The following is a 19,598-nucleotide window of genomic DNA, read 5'->3' as shown; positions in this document are numbered from 1 at the left end:
TACTCCGCCATTGGCTCAATACGCAGTTCCTCAACTGTCGGTTCCCAACGAGGTGCAGAAATGGGATCTAGTAACTCTAGGGGACTCGAAATTGTTGGGTTTCTGAAACCAGGATTGACGGGCTTGATAACGTGGGCTTCTAATTGTCACTGATGGCGGTAGCAATCCGTGTCCGGTGAGGAAACGGGAGGTCGGCTTAATGAGAAAGCCGGCGGTGACACCCGTCAAACCTATTGTGCCAAATTCTGGCGGCCACGGCACTTCTCCCCCCCTAAATCAACACTCTCAGTCATCCCAAGAAGCTCCTCGGTCACCGTCACCAGGCCGGCGACGGTAGTCGGAGCCCGATGTGTGCACAGCTACGGTCCACCGTTCCGGATGCAACACCGGGCATTCGCCATTCGTCTCCGGCCCCGCATACTACCTTTTCTCAAATGTTAGTAGCAATTGCTAGCATCATAGTCATAAACTACTAAAAAACGAAACGACGTCTTATCAATCCGCTACTCTAATCAGTCGTTTCTCAACACATCAACCCCCTGAGTTCTCCGATAGGTGCGTGCGCATGTGTTTGTAGGCTGTTTGAATAGCACAGATGTGTCTCTGCCCGATATAGTATCGATTTCTATTGTCCCTTTGAAGTCGGTCCTTCAATGTCTTCCTAAAGGGGTTCAAACCGAGAAGAACGTCGAAGAATTAATCGATGCAATTGACATGTCTCCCATAACACCTTATCTATCACTCAATAACTTATTCACCCAAGAATGAAATAATGGACCATGATCTCCTCTTCAACGGTCTTACTTTCCCAGCCCCGTACTCAAAGGAGAAACCGTAAAATCCCGCAGAATTCCTGCATATAGCTGCCTTCTGAGGTCCAAAGCTTAGCAATTCTGGGCCCTGACAACCGTGTTCCAGGCCGGCGGCCCGTCGCGGAAGATCTGGCCCAGCAGCGACCAGACGTACGAGGTCCTCTCCCGCTCGCACACGGCTGCGATGTCGTAGACGTCCCCGACTTGGTTGCCGCACCACACCGAGATCGGGTTGGGGTTCTGCTTCATCGTTAGCATTCCGGGCATCTCTAGATGCTTGGATGAATAAAGACAGTGTGTACTTACGTCGTTGCAGAGGAAGATACCGCAACCGTGCGAGCAACTGGTGCGCGCGCATCCACCACGTCCGGCGGGAGCTTGACAGTACCCGTTGAGTCGGCCGAGGTAGCCCAGGCCTTCGTTGCATTGCAGGCCCCAGTTGCCGACTTCTTCGCCAACGGGGTTGCACGTGGTCTTTATGATGGTGATAATGTGAGTACATGTGCTTTTGCGGGAACTTGCGATGGGATGGGGTTGTTGGCTCACATGCTGGCGCTTCCTCAGCTTGCTGGCATCAGCCGACGGCGCATGCTGAAAGTCAAGCAGCGACTCCTTGGTGAACCCGAGCGCGCCCATGCGCTCGCGGTACTCGGGGAAGTCCCACTCGTTGTACGCGGGGTTGATCTCGAGAAGCTGGTGGTAGATGGTCTCGGCGGTGCCGGTGAGTGTCACGTTGGGCCCGTCGATGAAGGCCTGGCCGATGAAGGTCAGGGGGACGGCGTTGTTGATGTCTCGCTGGGAGAGAGACGATGCCTTGACGAAGGAGACGCCTTCAGGGGCGGCGGATACAAGTGCCTGAGATGGGGTTTAGTAGATAGGAAAGCATGGTGGATGAAGATGGACGGACCTTGGAAGAGGCCAGGATGGCAGCCAGAAGAGTCAACTTCATCTTGGGAAGAGGTTTGTGGGATGGAAGGCTATATGATTGTGTGACTTGGTCGTGGAGAACTGTAGAGTGGCGATGATCAGGTTTGACGGGAGTTTTCTCTCTTCTTATACTTATGAGCCACTGGTAGAATGCCAATGTATCGTGAAGCACTCTCCTTTCTCCCGACTCTCCCTGAGTTAGGCGAGGGAGAAGAACTTTCGTCTGCATCGTATCATGCCTGCCCTATACTTCATTCAAAATTCGGTTCCCTTTCAAGCTACATGTTGCGAGGCGGAAGAACTTCCGTCCTTTGTTCATATTATCACGTTTGCCTCATGCATCATTTACATATCGAACCCTCTTCAGGCCAGCCAAGCAGATTGCTGCGGGGGAGTAACCCCTTGACATCGGCGGTTAGGTCGCCTGTTTCTTCTCAGGAGCTGCGTAGAAAACAGAATCATCAACCAGAGCCCCTGTGCTTTCCGGATATGTGCCTGAAAGAAGAATCTCGTACTCCTTCCAAGCCCCATTTGGAAGGAAGAAGGTTATCCAGGTCTTGAATTTTGATAACATGAGCAATAGGCTACTGGAAAGTCGCAGACTGAATCATCTGCCACCATAGGAGCAGATAGATAAAATCGCCGGGTTGAAGTAATAGCTAAGTTGCGGGTTTTTGCTGTCAACTAGAGAATTATGTTTGATCTTATCGCCAGATCTTCTAAACGGTGCGATGCTCGCTTACTTCCGCTTCAAGGGCGGTATTTTTCTTTTTCTATCTCTTTCTACACCTACGGGCAGTCCTTCAAAACCCAAGTAGAGGATTTCGTGGACTAAAATCATGAGTATCTTCGTGCCATCCTACACCGAAACGGCTTCAAATTTCAATGTTGTCAGCAGCTAGCGCTTACCAAGCTACGGATAGACCCGTAGGAGTTCGTTTCGGTTCGCCAAGAGATGCCAAGGGCTTAGCACTGTAGGCAGAAACTCTTGAATCGGTCCACCGTACTCACGGAATGTTGCCGAGCTGTCAGTTATCATGAACCTGAGCCCTACAATGAAAGGATCTGACGCAGCATGCAACAACGCGTTGACTTGCCGAAAACAACCAGCTGTGATAGATTCTGTCCGAGAACGGGAACTCGTAGAAGCAATGAGGACAACTCGGAGGAGAAGGTGAGGTTGGGAACAAACTCGCGATAGCCTAACTTCCTACTTGGTATTAGTTGCTCTAGTCGACAGTTCTGCCTTGGAACCGGGGCCAGCTGGCAACTGAAGCGCTCAGAGTGGATTGCGATGGGCTGCTTCTATTGAAGCTCATTGTTTCTCTTTCGGTTTGTATCACACGTGCAGCTCTGGGAGTTTCTTGCCTCATTGCTGCCCTGAATAGACATCCTTGAGAGCGTAATTTCTCCTGCACGAGAAGTTGATTGATAGCTACCTTATATTGCCTCTATCGGCCTACCTAGTGACGAGAGAAATTACAGCCCATTGTATGAACAAGATCACTCGTGTGAGCAGGCCCACTCTTTTCACAGAGTCCTCAATCAGTCTTTGATGAACACTGATAGAAAAACGCTCATCACCCCGAGAGTATTCACTCACTCAAATTTGATCTTGTTCCTCAAAACGCCCACCTTCTTCATCTCCACCTCGACCACATTGCCGTCCTGTAGAAAGCTCTTCGGCTGGCGGAACGCCCCGACGCCCGCCGGGGTACCCGTCATCACCGCCGTGCCCGCCGGGATGGTGGTTCCTGCACGACAATTAGTCATCCGCTTCGAGACGCACATCACCCACAACCTAACGTACCTTGGCTCATATGGCTGAGGATCTTCTCCGGGCTGAAGATCAGGTCCTTCGCGAACTCGGCCGTCTGGCGCACGTCTCCGTTGACCCTGGTCACCACGTCGAAGGAGGAGCCGTCCCCGAAGACGGCCGGGCTGATGAGCGTCGGGCCGATGGGCGCGAACTTGTCAAAGGCCTTGGCGAAGAAGAATTGCCCGGCCGAGTAGCGCGGTAGCTGGTACATGCGGCAGGAGAGGTCGTTGCCGATGGTGTATCCCAGGATGTAGTTCTTGGCCTCGGAGACGGATACGTTTTTGGCGTCCTTTGACGTGACGAAGACGAGCTCGCCCTAATTGCACAATGAATGTGTCAGGTTATGCCGTGTTGGTCTGCAATGAATATAGGCTTGTCTCCTTACCTCGTAGTCCAGGAGACTTTTGGCACAGAAGTCGTTGACGGGGATTTCCTCTCCGGGGCTCGCAAGCGCCGCGGCTGGCTTCGTCCAAAGGGGCGGGCATGCTGGGATGTCAAGCTGAGTCCCACGAAAGTTGTTAGTCAGTGGTGATGGTAATTACGATCGCTAGATGAGAAGACTGACACTGGCTTCCTTGGCGTGACTTCGGTAATTGAGGCCGACGCAGTATATCGGGAGCCCGTCTCGAGGCAGAGGTGGTAGGAGCTATTCTCAGTGTTAGCGCGCGAACTCTGTGTTAAACCATTGGTGGAAAGAGCGAATGAATGATTAGTTGAAAAACTTAACAAAGCAAAGAGACTTACACGGCGCACAGTAACAATGTCTTCTTCGGACTTTTGTGCAAGAGCTTCTATGGTTTTGGCGCCGCTGAGCTTTGCGCCGGGCGACGGCGGTCCATCCGCATCGGGGCCCAGATCGGCAAAGTAAACAGCGCCATCTTCTTCGCTTTCGAAACGGACAAGGTGGGAAAAGGACGACATTTTGGCGGCAGTTGAAAACACAGTGTACTTTGCTTGATGTTAATTCTTACATGCTTACATCTCGAGGGCTCATATATCATCCAGCACAACTCTATTGTTGCAGTTCACGGTGCTCAAGCCCGGGAGCCGGAATTGTCGGTAGTGGAGGCCCTCAGAACGCATCGGAGCATTTGATGTGCCCGCAAGCTCCGCTGGGGCCATCGGGGCAACTTCAGCTGCTGCCTCCAAGCGGGGCCCCCGGCGCTACCACTCCCTTAAGTCTTCAGCCAACGCCAATTACTCCGAAGTCATCTTCCCCTCGAAACCTTCGTTTTTCACACTCATATTCACATGCTCATAGATACGCCGACGATTCCCAACACAAATATTTCTCCCCATGGTATCTCTGACCCCTGGAAATCAATCCCTCCGTCTTCGAGTTCCACCGAGGGCTCCATCCTAGCTACTCAGGTGCCGCGCGCCTCGCCCCGTCCCCGGAAACCCAGATCAGAGGTGGTGGCATTCGGCACTTTCGATCGCCAGGCCGGAATAACGCGCTACGGCCGTCTTCGCCGTCCCCGCTTCCCCAGAGTTTGACGACGGAGCATCTCCCATCATGTCGTCGTCCGATGTTGCCCCTCCGCGCGGGGCAGACACAGACAGCGATGCCAGACCTCGGGTCTGTGACAACTGCATCCGGTAAGGCACAGTCCCCAATTGAACCAACCATCGTCCCTCGCTGACAGTCCTCCCTTTTCAGCCAGAAAGTCAAGTGTAAGTCTCGCGCAGAATGATGGCATCAGCTTCGCCTCCGACCCTAGGCTGATTCCGAGGCAACCCGTCTCTGCAGGTGACCTCAGACGACCAAAGTGCTCCCGATGCTTGGAGCGGGGGCACCAGTGCACTTACTCCTCCAGTCGTCGACGGCCTGGACCTCTGCCCGGAACTAAGCGTGGATCTCAACGTCCATCTCTGTCGCATCGGCCGAATAGACGCGATGCCCGCGGTACGTATGATAAACCCGCGCCGTCGGATAGTCCGTCCGCCGTCCGGAATTACACCGTTGGCCGTTTTGCTGACCGTCTCCAGAGTCGCCGTTGCCCTCTTCGCCCGGCCCTCCGAGCCACACCACAGAACCGCCCACACCCCCGATAACGTCGACCCCGGCAACGACAGAGCTACAGACCGCCACAGCCTCCCATTCGGGACCGTTGAACTTTTCGCCTGAAGATGAGAGGTCTCTGTACGAACTTCCTGTCCCTCTCTACCAAGACTCTGCTGACCGGAATTCCTCCGAAGACTGGAATGGTACATCGACACAATCAACCATGCGTTCCCTGTCTTCCCCTATACTCCATCCGATGGTGCCGGTGTTGAGGTCGTGTCGGGCTGCAGTCGCGATCTTGTCCAGACACTCGTCGTCATCGCGGCCAAGCTGTCCGGCTTCGTCAGCACATCCTTTGACTCGTCCGAACTCAACGCCCACATCGACCAGATCCTCAGCTCCGTGTCCCTGCAAGAGGACATCGCCGGTGACACGCCAACTCTCGACCAGTTCCGAAAGTTCTGCCTGCTTGCCTTTTACGAGTTCCACCAGTTCCCTGGCCAGCAGGCATGGACCCGCATCGGCAAACTCACCCGGTTGGCGCACTGGACTGGTTTGGACCAACTGGACAGGTTGCACGAGATCGTCCCGCCGTGGACGATATTGAGCAAAGATAGGCTGGAGGAATGGCGTCTGGTCTGGTGGTGCATTTACGCCCTCGATTCCTACGCCAGTGTCTCCACGGGGATGCCCTATGAAATCGACGAGGGGCTCATCAACACCGCCCTCCCACAAGGCCTGCCAACGAACCAGGACCGAGCATGCTACCTACCATACCGCCACGACGGCCTGCTCAATCTCGTTCAGAAGCTACTATCAGACTCCCCTCGGCAGACTCTCGGCCTCGAGATCCACATCATCAGCATCACCGTCTTGCGCCACGCCGGCCGGGCCCTCCGATTGCACGTCCTCGGCAGACAGGACGACTGCGCCAAAGTCGTCGCCGACACGGAGCGGCGCATCTCCGAGGTCCGTCTCGCCCTGCCGGGGAACCTCTTCAACCCCCGCCGCAACGCCTTCGCGAACGAGTCCGCCGCGGCCCACCACTTCCGCCTCGTCACCGCCATGCACCTGCACATGGCGCAGATGCTCATGACGCTCGTCAACTGCCGGCGCCTGGCGGAGGAGCGCGCCTGGCTGCTCAAGTGGCAGCAGGTCCTGGAGCTCTGCCAAGACGTGGCGGCCATCGCCAAGCAGTGGAACAGCAGCTTCTTCCTCAGCGTCGACCCGGCCGTGTCCATCATCGCGTTCATCGCGCTCATCTTTTTGGATTTGCACCTGAAGTTTAACGGTAATGCTGGTGCTGAGATTGGTGATGACCTGCGTACTGAGATTGAGCACTGCGAGACGGTTTTGTTGCTTTTCCTGGAGCAGTTCGCCAAGTCGTGGACTATGCCGCGCCTCCTGATTCGTGAGTCGATCCCATCCTTCTCTTCAGTACTGCTGTATTCGATCGCGTTGCTGCGCATGGTTGAAGTGGGCTATTTGTCGACTAACATCACTCTTGGAAAGTCTCGTTCAAGAGCTTCAAAGAGTCTCTTAACGGCCCTGTCGGATACCAACAAGTCCGTGCCGTGTTTCTCCATTTCCAAAGTCCGCTGCATCCTAGGTGGCTGCAGTTCCTGACCTCCAATGCTTTGCACGCCGAGAATTGCCAGTCATAGGTGTGACGTTACGGAAAAGTCTGAGGGAGTTGTTGATTAGCCCTCCTGAACAGCTGCCTGAGAAACTCGTGGTTGGCGGGTGGCCCTCAGCGACACACGAAGGTAAACATAGACCCCTTTCAGAGCGGAAAGGGAGTTCCATGGGTTCCATTTGCGTATTCATAATGAACGTATGCCGAGGCCTCCAGAGATCCATCTTCCCATAACATCACGTTCTGTAGGTACAGCCTGTCATTCGTTCTGAGCATCTCTCGTTACAAATCTCCCATTCCTAACCAATCGCCCAGACACCAAACAGCCGCCCACCTAGAACGAAAACCGACTCACGAAAAAGGCCCCCTCAAAGTTTCTTCACCGGCCAATCCTTCGGAATCTTCTCCCCAAAGTCCTTTGGAATCTCCGGGCCCCAGATCGAAAACGGCCCCACCACGTCCCTCGACGTCGGCGTGTGCCTGTTCACCACATCCCCATCCGCATAATGCTCGATCTTGAACCCGCTCGGGTCCGCCCAGTAATCAAAGATCTGGCTGCCCAGCACGTGCCGGCCGACGCCCCAGACGCTGTGCCACCCGCGCTTGGCGAGCCAGTCATGGCCCAGCAGCTGCGTGTCGAAGTCGGCCACCTCGAAGGACGTGTGGTGGCAGAAGGCCTTCTTGACGTGCGGCTCCGCGCGCTGCATGAAGAAGGAGTGGTGGTCCGAGAAGTCCTCGCCGAGGTCCAGGTGCATGAAGGTCATGACGTCCATGTTGTCAAAGTCCCAGTGGTGCAGGATGTCGGACGGCACGAAGTTGAAGTGGGATGTGTACCAGGCCAGCTCGTTGTCGAAGTCAGGGACGACGTAGCCGTAGTGGCCTAGTTTGTGGACGAGGGCCGGCCCAGGGTGGTAGCGTTGGAAGGCCCCTGAGAGGGACCTTGTAAGCAACGGCGTTTGCGCTCTGATATCGAGGGGGGCTTGTTTTATGCTTACCTTGTCTCGGCTTCCTGAATGGCTTGTTAAACGGGCCCACCTCCTCATGAGTAGCAGATGGCTCCTGCGGCTCCGGCTCGCGTTCTTTCTGGCCATATATAACATGGAAGAACATATCATCCGGCCTGTTGAACGTGACGATACTTCCGCCGCCAAGGGCATACTCAATCGAGCCCACCCGTGCGCCCTCCATCTTGGCCGCCTTGTCAAACTCCTCCTGCGACGCCGCCACGAATGCCGCGCCGCAGAACCGGGGCTTGCCGTCCTTGCTCCTCCGCGCGACGTACACGTACGGGTCCCGGCCGTAGCCGCGGTAGTAGATCGTGTCGTTCCCTGCGCGCGCCTCCTCGACGAAGCCAAAGTCAGCCGCGAACTTGGAGAACTCGTCCAGGTCCGGGTGGTCGACGTAGATGTGTCCCGGGCGCGCGAGCTGCACCTTGGAGGGGTCGTTGGCGATGGGCGGGATGCGCATGTCGGGCAGGATGGCCTCTCGGATTGGTTTGGGGAGCTTTGCGAGGACGGTGACGATGAGTTGGAGTGCCAGCGACATGGCTTGGAAAGGGGGGAGGATGGTGGTTCAAATGCGTTCGGGGTGAGGGTGTTGGATTTGGGGGTTTACTTGGAGTATTTGACGGCCGCGGACGGTCGGTGACGCGAGGGAATGCCGCCGAGGCCGGGTGCTTGGAAATTCTATTAAGATGTGTAGCTCACGGCCGCGGGCTGAATTGGGTAGATCTAAATGCCATCCATTGCCATGTGAGCGATCTGATCTTCCGTCAAACCAATTGTTCGGTGTTATTACGTTTGTCGAGCATTTACGCCGACGGAGCTTTCTCCGTCGGAGCAACTCCTAACCCCCCGGACCCCGGCGCCGGGAAAGCGGGGACCGTCGGAGCATCTTCCCCTTCGCCACCACCTCCATGTCAACCAGTGGATGTCCTACAAATGACCTCCAGAGCACGTCCCATACTTTCAGACCAAGATACCAAACCGACTTGTTGAGACGATCTCACAACTCGCATCCTTCCAGCCCCAACAATGCCCACACCTACCCCCCGCCCCGTCGTCCTCATCACAGGCTGCAGCTCCGGCATAGGCGAATCCCTCGCCCTCGCCTTCGCCGCGCGCAACTTCACTGTCGTCGCAACCGCGCGGCACACCTCCTCCCTCGCGCACCTCACCGAGCGCCACGACAACATCATCCCCCTACCCCTCGAGCTCGGCAACCTGGCCAGCCTGGACTCCTTCCGCGACGCCGTGCTCACGCGCACGGGCGGCCGGCTGGACGTGCTGGTCAATAACGCGGGCACGCATTACGCCGCGACGGCGCTGGAGCTCGACATCGCGGAGGCGGAGAAGGTGTTTGCGGTGATGAGGCTGTGTCAGCTGTTCCTGCCGTATCTGTGCGAGGCGCCCCGCGGGCGGATCGTGCAGATTGGGAGCGTGACGAGGGATGTGCCGGTGGCGTGGCAGTGTGTGTATAATGCGTCCAAGGCGGCGTTGAGCCAGTATACGAAGACGTTGCGACTGGTGAGTTCTGGTTTCTTGTGATGTAGATGGTCTTGCCTAATGCGAGCTCAGGAGGTGCAGCCTTTCGGGGTGGAGGTCGTCGAGGTCGTCACCGGGTTCGTGCGCAGCAACCTCCTCCACCATGGCCTCGACGCCCCGAAGGATTCGCCGTATCTCGCGATCAAGAAGGACATTGAGCGGATCAAGTTCGAGGGGAACCAGAACGGCATGCCTGCGCGGGCGTATGCTGAGTCTGTTGTTAAGCAGCTGCTCCGGAAGCGGAAGCGGGATGAGATATGGGAGGGGAAGCTGGCGTGGATACTCAATCTGATTGTCATCTTTTCACCTTTGTGGTTTTTGGTATGTGATACCCAAAGTGCTCTATCATTCACGTAGTAATGGTTGCGGCTAACACGTTGAGTAGAATTGGTTCTTTTCTCGTCAATTCAAGCTTAACCGCTTGGGGCGCTCAAGGAAGTAGTTCATGGAGGCAGGGCTTGGTTACTGTCTAGACTGTGGAGATTTCAATTGGAAGTTCAGGGCTCTGATCATGTCAATCGTCGAAACTTGCTACTATTAGATTCAGACTACGGGGCAAAGGAATAGTTGCGCGGAAAAGTAGTGGGCCTTTTGAAAACGCTGCAGATCCCATACAGGCCTTTTTTCAATCATAATCTACTCTCCGCTGTAAGTTTGCTCAAACTTCGGCCACAGCTTTGTTATGACGTTGATCTTACCCCTCTGGATCGTTCACGGAGATATTGCCGTGCAAGCTCCACCGGGACGGAGTGGCCCCGAGTCGGCTGCGGAGATTGTGGGTCACAGCGCCGGCGAGCTCGGGAAAATTTGTCCAGCACTTCCGGCAGGCAGGAAAGCAGTCGACGGCTTTCAATTGGGCGCCAAGACGGTCTTTCAAGAGATTCAGTGACCGATAGACTTTATGTGATAGGCGCATCTCCATGATCGTCGGGGTACAGGCCCTGCATTGCTCCTCTTACGGGATTTTCGGAGCTGCCACCGCTGAAATAAGGTATTTGACCCTCCATTGGCGGGATCAGCTCCGTCTGCCGCGGCATGTCACTAAAGTCTGCCACTTCGGATGGACTGCCACGGACAACGTCGGAGGATCCACACCACCGCATCGCTGGACAAGGTTTCTGTGAGATATCCCGCGGAACATCTCTGATTGGCGGTTCGCTAGTCAAAATGGCTAGATTCGGCATCAGCGGTTCGGCTCGTCTTAGGTACCTCGGGAAAGGTGGGGTTTGAGAGCAACGCGTGTAAGTGCGATGACCCCAACGTTGAGAGGCAGTTGGCTCGCGCGATTCGAGAATGATTTATATTTGAGGGCTCTTGTTTTCGGTTTCGTGGGATTGCAATGCCATGGATCAGTCAAATCAACACCGAAGCTACTTGATTGACCGCACGACGAGCGCAAAACACGATCTGGATACCATGGAGGAGACACAGGTCGTCATTGTCGGGGGAGGACCCGCTGGCCTTGCTTTAGGATTGTCGTTGGCGCAACATCAGATTCATGTAAGCTAGACAATTCGACGTCGGTTTCGCGACGATTCTCAGGTACGAAATGTTCGACTTGGACTGACTTTCAGACGCACAGTCAGTCATTCTAGAAAAGGCGGCAGAGGTGACAACGGATCCGCGAGGCGTTTGGCTCACAGGAGATGCTGTAAGGATCTTTCACGCCATCGAAATCGGTCATGAAATGAATCAAGTCGGTCACGGTAGGTACAGCGAGTTGATCGCCAAAAGCAAAGCTCTGGCTGACGACCCATGGAAACAAAAAGAGCCGCCTCATGTCAATTTCCACCACTCAACCTTCAACACGACCCCTTTCTACCGGATGGAAATCACCACCTCCAACAGCCTCGAACAGTGTGTGCCCGAAGGCTTTCTGCAAAACCAGCCCAAACTAGGTTCGATTGATCTTGTCCCCTGGAAGGTCGTTGTTTCTGTGCTGACCTGACCTTGCAAGAGCACGCTCTGAGACGCGCGATCGAGAAGACCAGCTACTGCTCATTACGTACAAATTGCACGGTGATCGGAAGGTCTACTGAGGTGCCGCCGACTGTCGAATACTTGGACGCCCAAAAGTCTCGCCGCGTCATCAGAGGACAATGGCTCGTTGGCGCGGACGGCAAAACGGGCATCGTCCGCAAACACTTCCTGGAACCCACGGCCGGGATCAAGCAGGAGGCCGGCGTCTACCCCTACGAAGGGGTATGGGTCGCCGCCAATCTCAAAATGGCCGTCCCGACGCCGCAGACACACCCGAACTTCCCGCTCTGGAAGTACGGATACACCCCCGACGAGGTCTACGATCTATTCTGGCCCGTGGGCTGGCACTTCTGCAGTCCGCCCGGCAGACCAACCGCAACAGGCAGATTCGGTCCCCACGCCGACCGAACATGGCGCCACGAGTTCCGTGTCGACGAGTTCGGAGGCCCGATATACCCGGACGAGCTCTTCTGGGAACACATTTCCCAAAGCATCACCCTCAGAGAAGACCCCTTCCGCGGCCACCGCTTCGACGAGGCCGTCGAGTATCCCCGCGACTGCATCGAGATCCTGCGCTGTCGTCCCTTCAAGTTCGTTCACAAGTGCGTCAATCGGTGGTACGACAAGCGCACTCTCCTCATCGGCGACGCGGCCCACGTCTTCCCGCCGTTCGCCGGCCAGGGCATCGCAAGCGGCGTGCGCGATGCGCACCAACTCGCATGGCGGCTGGCCCTGCTCCTCCGCACCGACGCGGACCCGGAAACCAACACTGCGATTCTAGAATCGTGGGCCGCTGAGCGCCGTCACAGCGTGGATGACGCCGCGAATATGTCCATGGTCTCCGGCACCGTGTGCAACAGCCAGCCAACTCTGTGGATCATGGCGCTGGCGAAGCTGCATGGGTTCATCAACTCGATCCCCATGCTTCGTGGGTACGATCTGGTGGCCCAGCAGGAGCGGCGTGGTTTCTGTGGCGTTGCTGGCGGGTTCTTTCTCAAAGCTTACAACGGTGGTGCCCGGCTGGCGCAGATACACGTCCGCTCCTCGCTTAGCCAGTCGCCGGTTTTGTCTGACGACCTGCTCCGCCAGTGTGGTACCATCTTCACGGTTCTTCTCGTCAGCAACGGCGATTCAACGGAGACGAGCGAGTCGTATGCGGAAGCTAAAGAAGCTATCTCGGGAGCATCTTTGGACCCAGATGTCTTGTCGGAAGAATCCATCGTCATCTATAATGCACAGGGTGGAGAGTCCGACACAACGTATGACCTCTCGAAAGAAGAACAGAGCAAGTGGGAGTTCTTCTCGCCTGTACCAACCTCTGAAGTCGAGGCACCACTGGCTCCTGGATACAGTAGCACGTCGTATCTTGCTCGCCTAGGCTCCTCTGCCAAGTTCGTTGTCTTACGTCCAGATATGTTCGTGTTTGCATGCACAAGGAGCAAGTATGAGCTGGCGTACTGCTTAGATCAACTTCGGGAACGTCTTGGTTGAGCATCTCATCGGAAAGCGCGTCGTCTAGATCGCTCGCCACAGAGGCGAGGAACATAAACATACGTGTACATCTTTTTATATATATATAATGCTACTAGGCCTAGAACGAAGCTGTCGAATTGTGTCTAGCTCTTGGCTGCTCAAGCCACCGGCTTTCCAAATCCGTCAGTCTTGGCAGCCTTGGAAGTAAAGCAGTTCCCGTCAGCGCCACAGTCCCGCCAGTCGACGCCGTCCTTGGGCGTGAAGCATGTGCTCTGCTCATGTGAGAACCCACGGCCCTCCTTTAGGGGTCTACAGAGCTGGAACGACTCATTGCCGCCGACCCAGCCGTCGTCTTCGCCGCCGTTGACCGAGCCCTCGATGGCATGATACTACTCTGTGGTTAGCAACAACACCATATGCTTAGGAATTGATAAGAGCCTACGTATACTCCTTCGAACTCCGCCCCATCGTCTTTGGTCCACTTCTTTCCACCTGTGAGGGTGTTAGTGTCGAGCATAGGGGGCGCATCACAGAGACTTCGCAAACTGACTGAACACAAATTTGCCGCTGGAGGCGTAGACGACACTTTTGGTGTATTCTTCGCTGGTTACTGTGGCTCCGTGATCACGGCAGGCACAGAGACGGTGCTTGTCAGCGCTTGCGGTGGCCGCGCTAGAGGAGTTAGTAATGATCGCCAACTTATTGTTACAAGGCTGATTGCGAGGTGACGCCAACATACAGAAGCAAGGTGAGGAAAGCGAAGGTGGTTTTCATCTTGAATAGGTTGATGTTGCGAGAGAGTTGGAAAACGAATGTCTTTAATGAACGTGAGATTCTGCTTATTGGGCAGGCAGTGGAAGAAAATGAGTGTGTGTAGAAGTAAAGAGATTTCCTTCTTTCTCTCTGTCTCTATCTCTCTCTATTATATATCTACATCTTAATGAAATTTATTGCTCGTACTTGCCGTAAAACTCCCAAGATGGCAAGATGCGCCTATTCCAGCGCATGTTCGAAAGGTAGGCGCAGCCTTTATACTCCAAGCGACACAGAGAGCGGTGCCCATTAAACCAAGTTTGCAGTGCTATGTCTTATGGACGTGCTTCTGTTACGAACAGCTTCAGGCCTAGGGAAGGGCTTTCGGCCAAGCCGATGACTCGCTGTGAGCAGAACCCCAAACGATCAGCTGCTCACTCATTCGACCTACCTAAAGCAGCAAGTTCAAAGCCTCGAAACTCTTCAACTTATGCCTAAATTCTGAATGTTAAGTCAGTTGTCCGGTCTTGGCACAAAATTGACACGATTGTGATTCTTGGGCTTCGGAGAGCTCCTGTATCAAATAGGCGCGCCGAATGACTCAACACATTGTCGCCATAACCAATACCCCTGGTTACTTAGCTGTCAATCGCAAGTAATCGGGGTTTCCGCAACCGATTCGGGTTGTCAATTGCTACCGATACCGACGCCGTCAACACAACGGAGTATATGTTTCACTATAAAAACTGAGAAAATGTGGCTTCGACTACGTCACAACATAAATGGATGAAGAATTTCCATAACTGCTTGTGTTTAGCAATGCAATTTTGACTGAAGAGGCAGCTGAGTTACTCTAGTAGCCCAATCCGTTCACACACGAGCGTAGGCCTGCTCATGCCTATGTCCTTTTCATCGTGCTGACCCCTCGTCTCTCCATATTGTATTTCAGTTATTCTTCTTTGAAGAACCAATACTACAATGTTGATTCGAGTGACATCAAGTGAAGAAATACCGACGGTTGCGTAAGATCGCACGAAGTCTTGAGTTACCGCCTCGGCATGATTGCATGTTCACACCCGGACAGCAAACCATCGCTTCTACCTCATTCCTTGTCTGCCTCGACTTGAGTAACGGAATCTTGTGCACTTTTATAGTTTCTTTCGACTGTATATCCGACAGGTACACGGAGATCCCAAGTTCACTCAATGTCTGGCAGCTGAAGTACTCGACTGAGCATGATTGGGCCAGGCTAAGCACGTTGAGAGATCCCATTCTTGTATATGGCTTAAACCTGTTCCCAGGGACTTTTAGGCGTTTTCCCGTTCTTAACAATGTAACTCTGGTGATCTGGTGAAGATGCATTGCAAACGGCATTCACGAGCATCACGGTGCTCCAAAAGCCATGCAAGCACGGGTAGCAATACGCCGTCGCAGAAGTGCTTGCCATGGAAATGGTGTCATCGTACGCACTCGGTTGACACTGCGCATGCGAGTTGGATTAGATGCATAAATGAGGCTTGTCTGATGAAGAATAGACACGGAAAGCATCGCAATTCAGGCAATCTGGTTGTGATTCATTTCAAATATGGTTGCGTTCGAGGCTGCGTTCGAGGCTGCGTCCGAAGCTCCTAAACATGTCCTTCGCCATCAATACAGAGTCGTGATCAGGGCCTCCGTGCCGCCTTTACCCTGAAGTAGCCCGGCAGAAGCCCTGAAAATCTTAAAGAAGGCGTCCGAGGTAGTTTACGAAGACGCCGCAAATAAAATCCGTTCCTGTTTTCTTCTGGCCATTGAAGCTATGCCTTGAGCTGGCGACTCTCAAGACTCCCGCTCAGTCCTGGGCTCCCTAATTGTAGAAAGTCATAAAGGTGACCAAGAGTCGGACCGCCCCAGATATCGTCAGCATCTCTCATCTCCGTCCAGGTGTCGTCATTCCCACAATACTGAGGAAAGCTCCTGGGGAGGTCTCCAGAGCTTATGGAACAGTAGATGAGTTCTATAGAATGTCCTCGCACCTAGTACGTCTTACATTTAAGTCAATGCACTGGCTCGGCGAAGGATTTGTCGCTGTTCTTGGAGATGTTTACTTCTCAGGTCCATCTTATGTCTGTTTCCAAATGGATGGGTGGTCTCACACATTGGAACAAAGGCCGGAAGAATATAAATAATATGAAACATGCTGCTGATTCTGCCTAGTGATCTCTAAATCCACTGGTGCTGGTTTTATTGTGGTCTGTCTCCAAGCAGGAAAAAATGTTCAGACAACCGCAATCTGTAGATTTCACATCGTACTTCCACTCAGACCTAGGGCTCACACCAAGACTTTACCTGACGTATTGCCCACTTTACATTATGTAGAGACCAATACAAGGGTAACGGACGACGATGGCTGGTACCCGCGGCACAGTGGCGTAGAGCTGCCGACATCTTTGCCCGATACTGCCTGAGTCAGCGTCGTTGAAGTGAATTTAGAGTCTCTGATAGACATTCCGGAGATATTGCTTAGGGGATTTTGACTTGGGCGTTCTTGTATTGATTATATGCTGGTTGGCTTCTCGGAGGATGAGGCGTCGAGCGGTTTCTGCTTCCGATCTGCCCCTCAAAGATGATCCCATGAAGGCTCGGCCTCAAGAATAAGTACATATATATATGACTTGTGGCTCAAGCTCTTATTCAACACACAATGAGAAGATGGGCTGGCTGGCTGGGGCACTATGGACCAACTTTCACAGGCTCCTACTGAGGATTGGTTTATCCTTCCCAGCAACCATGGTGAAGCCCGATATCTATTCCGTTGTCTGAGTATCATGAGGCGTATTTCTAAGTGGCAAGGACGATGACGGCAGATGGGGCCCCAAGAAGTCGCATGCCGGTTATCATGCCAGTGATCATGCCAGTGAGTTGGTAGTGATAGTGGCGGAAGCATGGAACACGACGTGGAGATAAAATTCGTCTGAGGCAGTCCTGCCCCGAAGAAGACAAGTCGCCCCAAGCTCACATTTGCTCGTTTAGTGTTTCTTTGGATTCACTCATTTTATGTAAGTCTTCAAAACCCCGTTACACCTCACCAACACCCGCGTAACCACAGCCCAGGCGCTTCAGCCACCCACAGCAGCCATAAATAGCCTCGGAATTATGTGTATATAATGCGCCAAATCATAGAAAACTTTGATGACAAAACAATCTGGTCGAGCTGGGATTTCTGGGTAAGCTTTTAATCTCAGGAGGACAACAAGGGATGCTGAAGCTAGAGCAAACGCTGCAGAATGGCAGGCCAGGGTAGCCTGTAGCATCATCACATTTGAAAACAGTGAGAGCTTATTCGTTCTCACATGTTTTGAGAAAAGCAGTGATCATGAATACTATGGGGGAGGCACGCAGTGTGAGCTCGCCTAAATAAGAATAGTTGAGCAGGCTCTTGAGGTCCCGCGCCGAAACCTGCGACCTAGAGGACCTGATGGTGAGTTCCTTGACGCCAGTGCTCTAACGAAGACATTTGCTGAAGATTTCAACTGGATGGATGTCTAAATTCTTTTTATACACATTCAGAGCCTTTAAGTTTCGCTCGCTTACCGCATGAGCATCACCCGATTTGGTTGCGATCATATCGATTCAGACCCAGCTTCAGCATTATTAACTTCTTCATCCGCAGGCTTCAGCATGGCTCTGGTATATGTAGTTAAAACTCTAATCTACCAATCAGTCTGGCTTTCTAACTTGTAGATGCGTTGTCTTTTGGATGTTTGTGTTTGTCAGCTGTCCGCTTGAGCTGGTATCACGAGGTTTCGGTATCGCAAGCAATGGCGACAGGTTTTGTCACGTCAACGTTACGCGAATACACGAACTGAATGATATACCGGAGGTTATGATGGAAAGTACATCGAGAGAAGGCTGTCTTGGTATCTTTGATACCTTCTCATGCGTACTTACGAATCCTGTTGTCGTAACAGGGCCTAAAAGGTTCCATGGGCGATTTTCCTCAGGCTGAAGGCGTTCGACAACAGGACCCTATCATTCGGAGTAAAAATTAACGATGAAGACATCTTGAACAGTCTCTCAGTCATAACATAGGACGCTCTCCATTCCTGGATGCACCTCTTGACCCCCAGTCCGACAAGAACCCACCGCCCGGCCAGCGCTCAGGGGCAATAATCAAAGAGCGTCGAGACTACAATCAGGCAGTAGCCTTATAATTATGAGGTCTTGATGGACATTGAAAGCAGCCAAATGTGAACAAACCCCAGAAATACGGTCGCCGTCCAAAGCTATTCCTGCCTGACATATCCACTCCTGTGGACAAGACACGACTTACTAAAAACATAAGTTAATCTTGCGCCCTGAAGTTCTGACGTCTTACTTGCGGTATTCCGTCTCAAATACACAAAATATAGAGGATTGAGACTCGCTCTCTGATAGATCGTGAGTCGAACCGCGTTCAAATTATCCCATTTCATTGCTGAGTGTGTACTTGGTCGCACGACTGTCGTACGGTCATCATATTTGCGTTGCCAAGACCGCTGAGTCCCCCGCAATACTGCTTTTATATCAACGTTCATATAGTGAATTAAAGTCTGAAGTGAGTTGTGTCTAATCACTCGCGAGATCTACGTCGCAAGTCTCGCGTGGGCGGAGATATTCTCAGTCTTTGTACGCATAAATCACAGCAGTAAATAGAACGTACCTGGAGAAAAGAACAAAAACAATCATCGAGTACATCCCAGCACATCCCATTGTGTACTCAGGCATAACTGTTTCGCTAGGAAAAGCCGCCAACGCGAAGGCTACTATATCTCCCCGAAATCGACCGTTCCATGATCGTCGCCCATCAAGATCAGTGGAGGTTTGTCAACAAATACTCGAAAGACAACGAAAATGTTTCAATAAGGGCCATCAGACTGAGAACGATCAGTTTTTCGGGGTTCGGGGCTTTCGACAGCGCTGTCGTCAGTCTAGAGAAAGCCGCCTTGCCGCAGATCTTCCATTGCCATCCTGTGGTGACGCGGGGACAAGCCGAATGAGTCTGCAGCCGAAGCTAATAAATGACAAAAGTCCAATGGCTTATCTCAGTCCGTAGTAACCCAACTGGGATCTGACGAGTATAAAGGCTCTTCAACCTGGCCGGAAGCCCTCACTCTGCAACCAATCTGTGATTTCCCTGTCGACTGTTTTCTTTTCACGCTACAAATGGTCACAGAGTCACCGTTACGCCGGCGTACGCGGTTCTCACTCTCAGCGAGCCTTCTTCTGCATATTTCAGGTTTCTCTAACAGTATCAGTGTCGAATATAATCGAAACGGAAATGAAGCCCGGGGACCGGAACAGGGAGTCGTGCCAGTCGGACCGATCGCATGTTTTCTAGCATCTGCTACGGAAGACTCCTCGTCATGACTTGAAATCACTGGCTCTTTTCAGAGGAAAGAGTCAGTCGTGACACTACATCTGGTGCTGGCTTGCTTCCTTTGTGATGCGAAGTCTGTGATCTAAACCCAGCTTATATACCTTGGAAGCCAGAGCTACCGGGTTAGATAGCGAGCAGATCTTCATATCCCTCGCAAGAGACTCCTCACATTAATTACTATTACCTCAACTTTTATGCATAAAACCCCTAAGGGGCTATTGCAGTCTCGAACACAGCAAGGAAAATGTGTTC

At 53.2% G+C, this 19,598-nt stretch overlaps 6 protein-coding genes across 6 annotated transcripts; 3 read left to right on the top strand and 3 right to left on the bottom strand.

The window, feature by feature from the left end:
* Positions 1–3,338: 3,338 nt before the first annotated feature.
* Positions 3,339–4,479, bottom strand: CGCS363_v013022 (Fumarylacetoacetate hydrolase domain-containing protein 2-like protein; the record flags this gene model as incomplete). Its single annotated transcript, XM_036644871.1, has 5 exons — positions 3,339–3,493; positions 3,550–3,874; positions 3,944–4,057; positions 4,124–4,204; positions 4,303–4,479. The coding sequence occupies 5 exons, from the start codon at positions 4,477–4,479 to the stop codon at positions 3,339–3,341; spliced, it is 852 nt and encodes a 283-aa protein (XP_036490032.1).
* Positions 4,480–5,074: 595 nt separating this feature from the next.
* CGCS363_v013021 (uncharacterized protein) lies at positions 5,075–7,227 on the top strand (the record flags this gene model as incomplete). Its single annotated transcript, XM_036644870.1, has 6 exons — positions 5,075–5,157; positions 5,219–5,232; positions 5,376–5,468; positions 5,548–5,701; positions 5,758–6,974; positions 7,076–7,227. The coding sequence occupies 6 exons, from the start codon at positions 5,075–5,077 to the stop codon at positions 7,225–7,227; spliced, it is 1,713 nt and encodes a 570-aa protein (XP_036490031.1).
* A 340-nt stretch (positions 7,228–7,567) lies between these two features.
* Positions 7,568–8,744, bottom strand: mcpII-0 (Metapyrocatechase 2; the record flags this gene model as incomplete). Its single annotated transcript, XM_036644869.1, has 2 exons — positions 7,568–8,127; positions 8,195–8,744. The coding sequence occupies 2 exons, from the start codon at positions 8,742–8,744 to the stop codon at positions 7,568–7,570; spliced, it is 1,110 nt and encodes a 369-aa protein (XP_036490030.1).
* A 488-nt stretch (positions 8,745–9,232) lies between these two features.
* On the top strand, positions 9,233–10,127 carry ayr1-0 (NADPH-dependent 1-acyldihydroxyacetone phosphate reductase; the record flags this gene model as incomplete). The annotated part of the gene is made up of 3 exons (XM_036644868.1): positions 9,233–9,724; positions 9,776–10,063; positions 10,125–10,127. The coding sequence occupies 3 exons, from the start codon at positions 9,233–9,235 to the stop codon at positions 10,125–10,127; spliced, it is 783 nt and encodes a 260-aa protein (XP_036489493.1).
* A 1,031-nt stretch (positions 10,128–11,158) lies between these two features.
* Positions 11,159–13,213, top strand: mhpA (3-(3-hydroxy-phenyl)propionate/3-hydroxycinnamic acid hydroxylase; the record flags this gene model as incomplete). Its single annotated transcript, XM_036644867.1, has 4 exons — positions 11,159–11,242; positions 11,325–11,448; positions 11,512–11,640; positions 11,700–13,213. 4 exons carry the CDS (start codon positions 11,159–11,161, stop codon positions 13,211–13,213), a joined length of 1,851 nt encoding a protein of 616 aa, XP_036489494.1.
* Positions 13,214–13,353: 140 nt separating this feature from the next.
* On the bottom strand, positions 13,354–13,969 carry CGCS363_v013017 (uncharacterized protein; the record flags this gene model as incomplete). Its single annotated transcript, XM_036644866.1, has 4 exons — positions 13,354–13,584; positions 13,638–13,687; positions 13,746–13,867; positions 13,935–13,969. 4 exons carry the CDS (start codon positions 13,967–13,969, stop codon positions 13,354–13,356), a joined length of 438 nt encoding a protein of 145 aa, XP_036489500.1.
* Between the last annotated feature and the right edge of the window lie 5,629 nt (positions 13,970–19,598).

The sequence above is a fragment of the Colletotrichum siamense genome (assembly GCF_013390195.1).
Source record: "Colletotrichum siamense strain Cg363 chromosome Unknown KSG_Cg363_contig09, whole genome shotgun sequence".
In the NCBI taxonomy this organism is placed as follows: domain Eukaryota; kingdom Fungi; phylum Ascomycota; class Sordariomycetes; order Glomerellales; family Glomerellaceae; genus Colletotrichum; species Colletotrichum siamense.
Note: the sequence above shows the minus strand (reverse complement) of the source record. Positions and strands in the feature narration are given on the sequence as shown.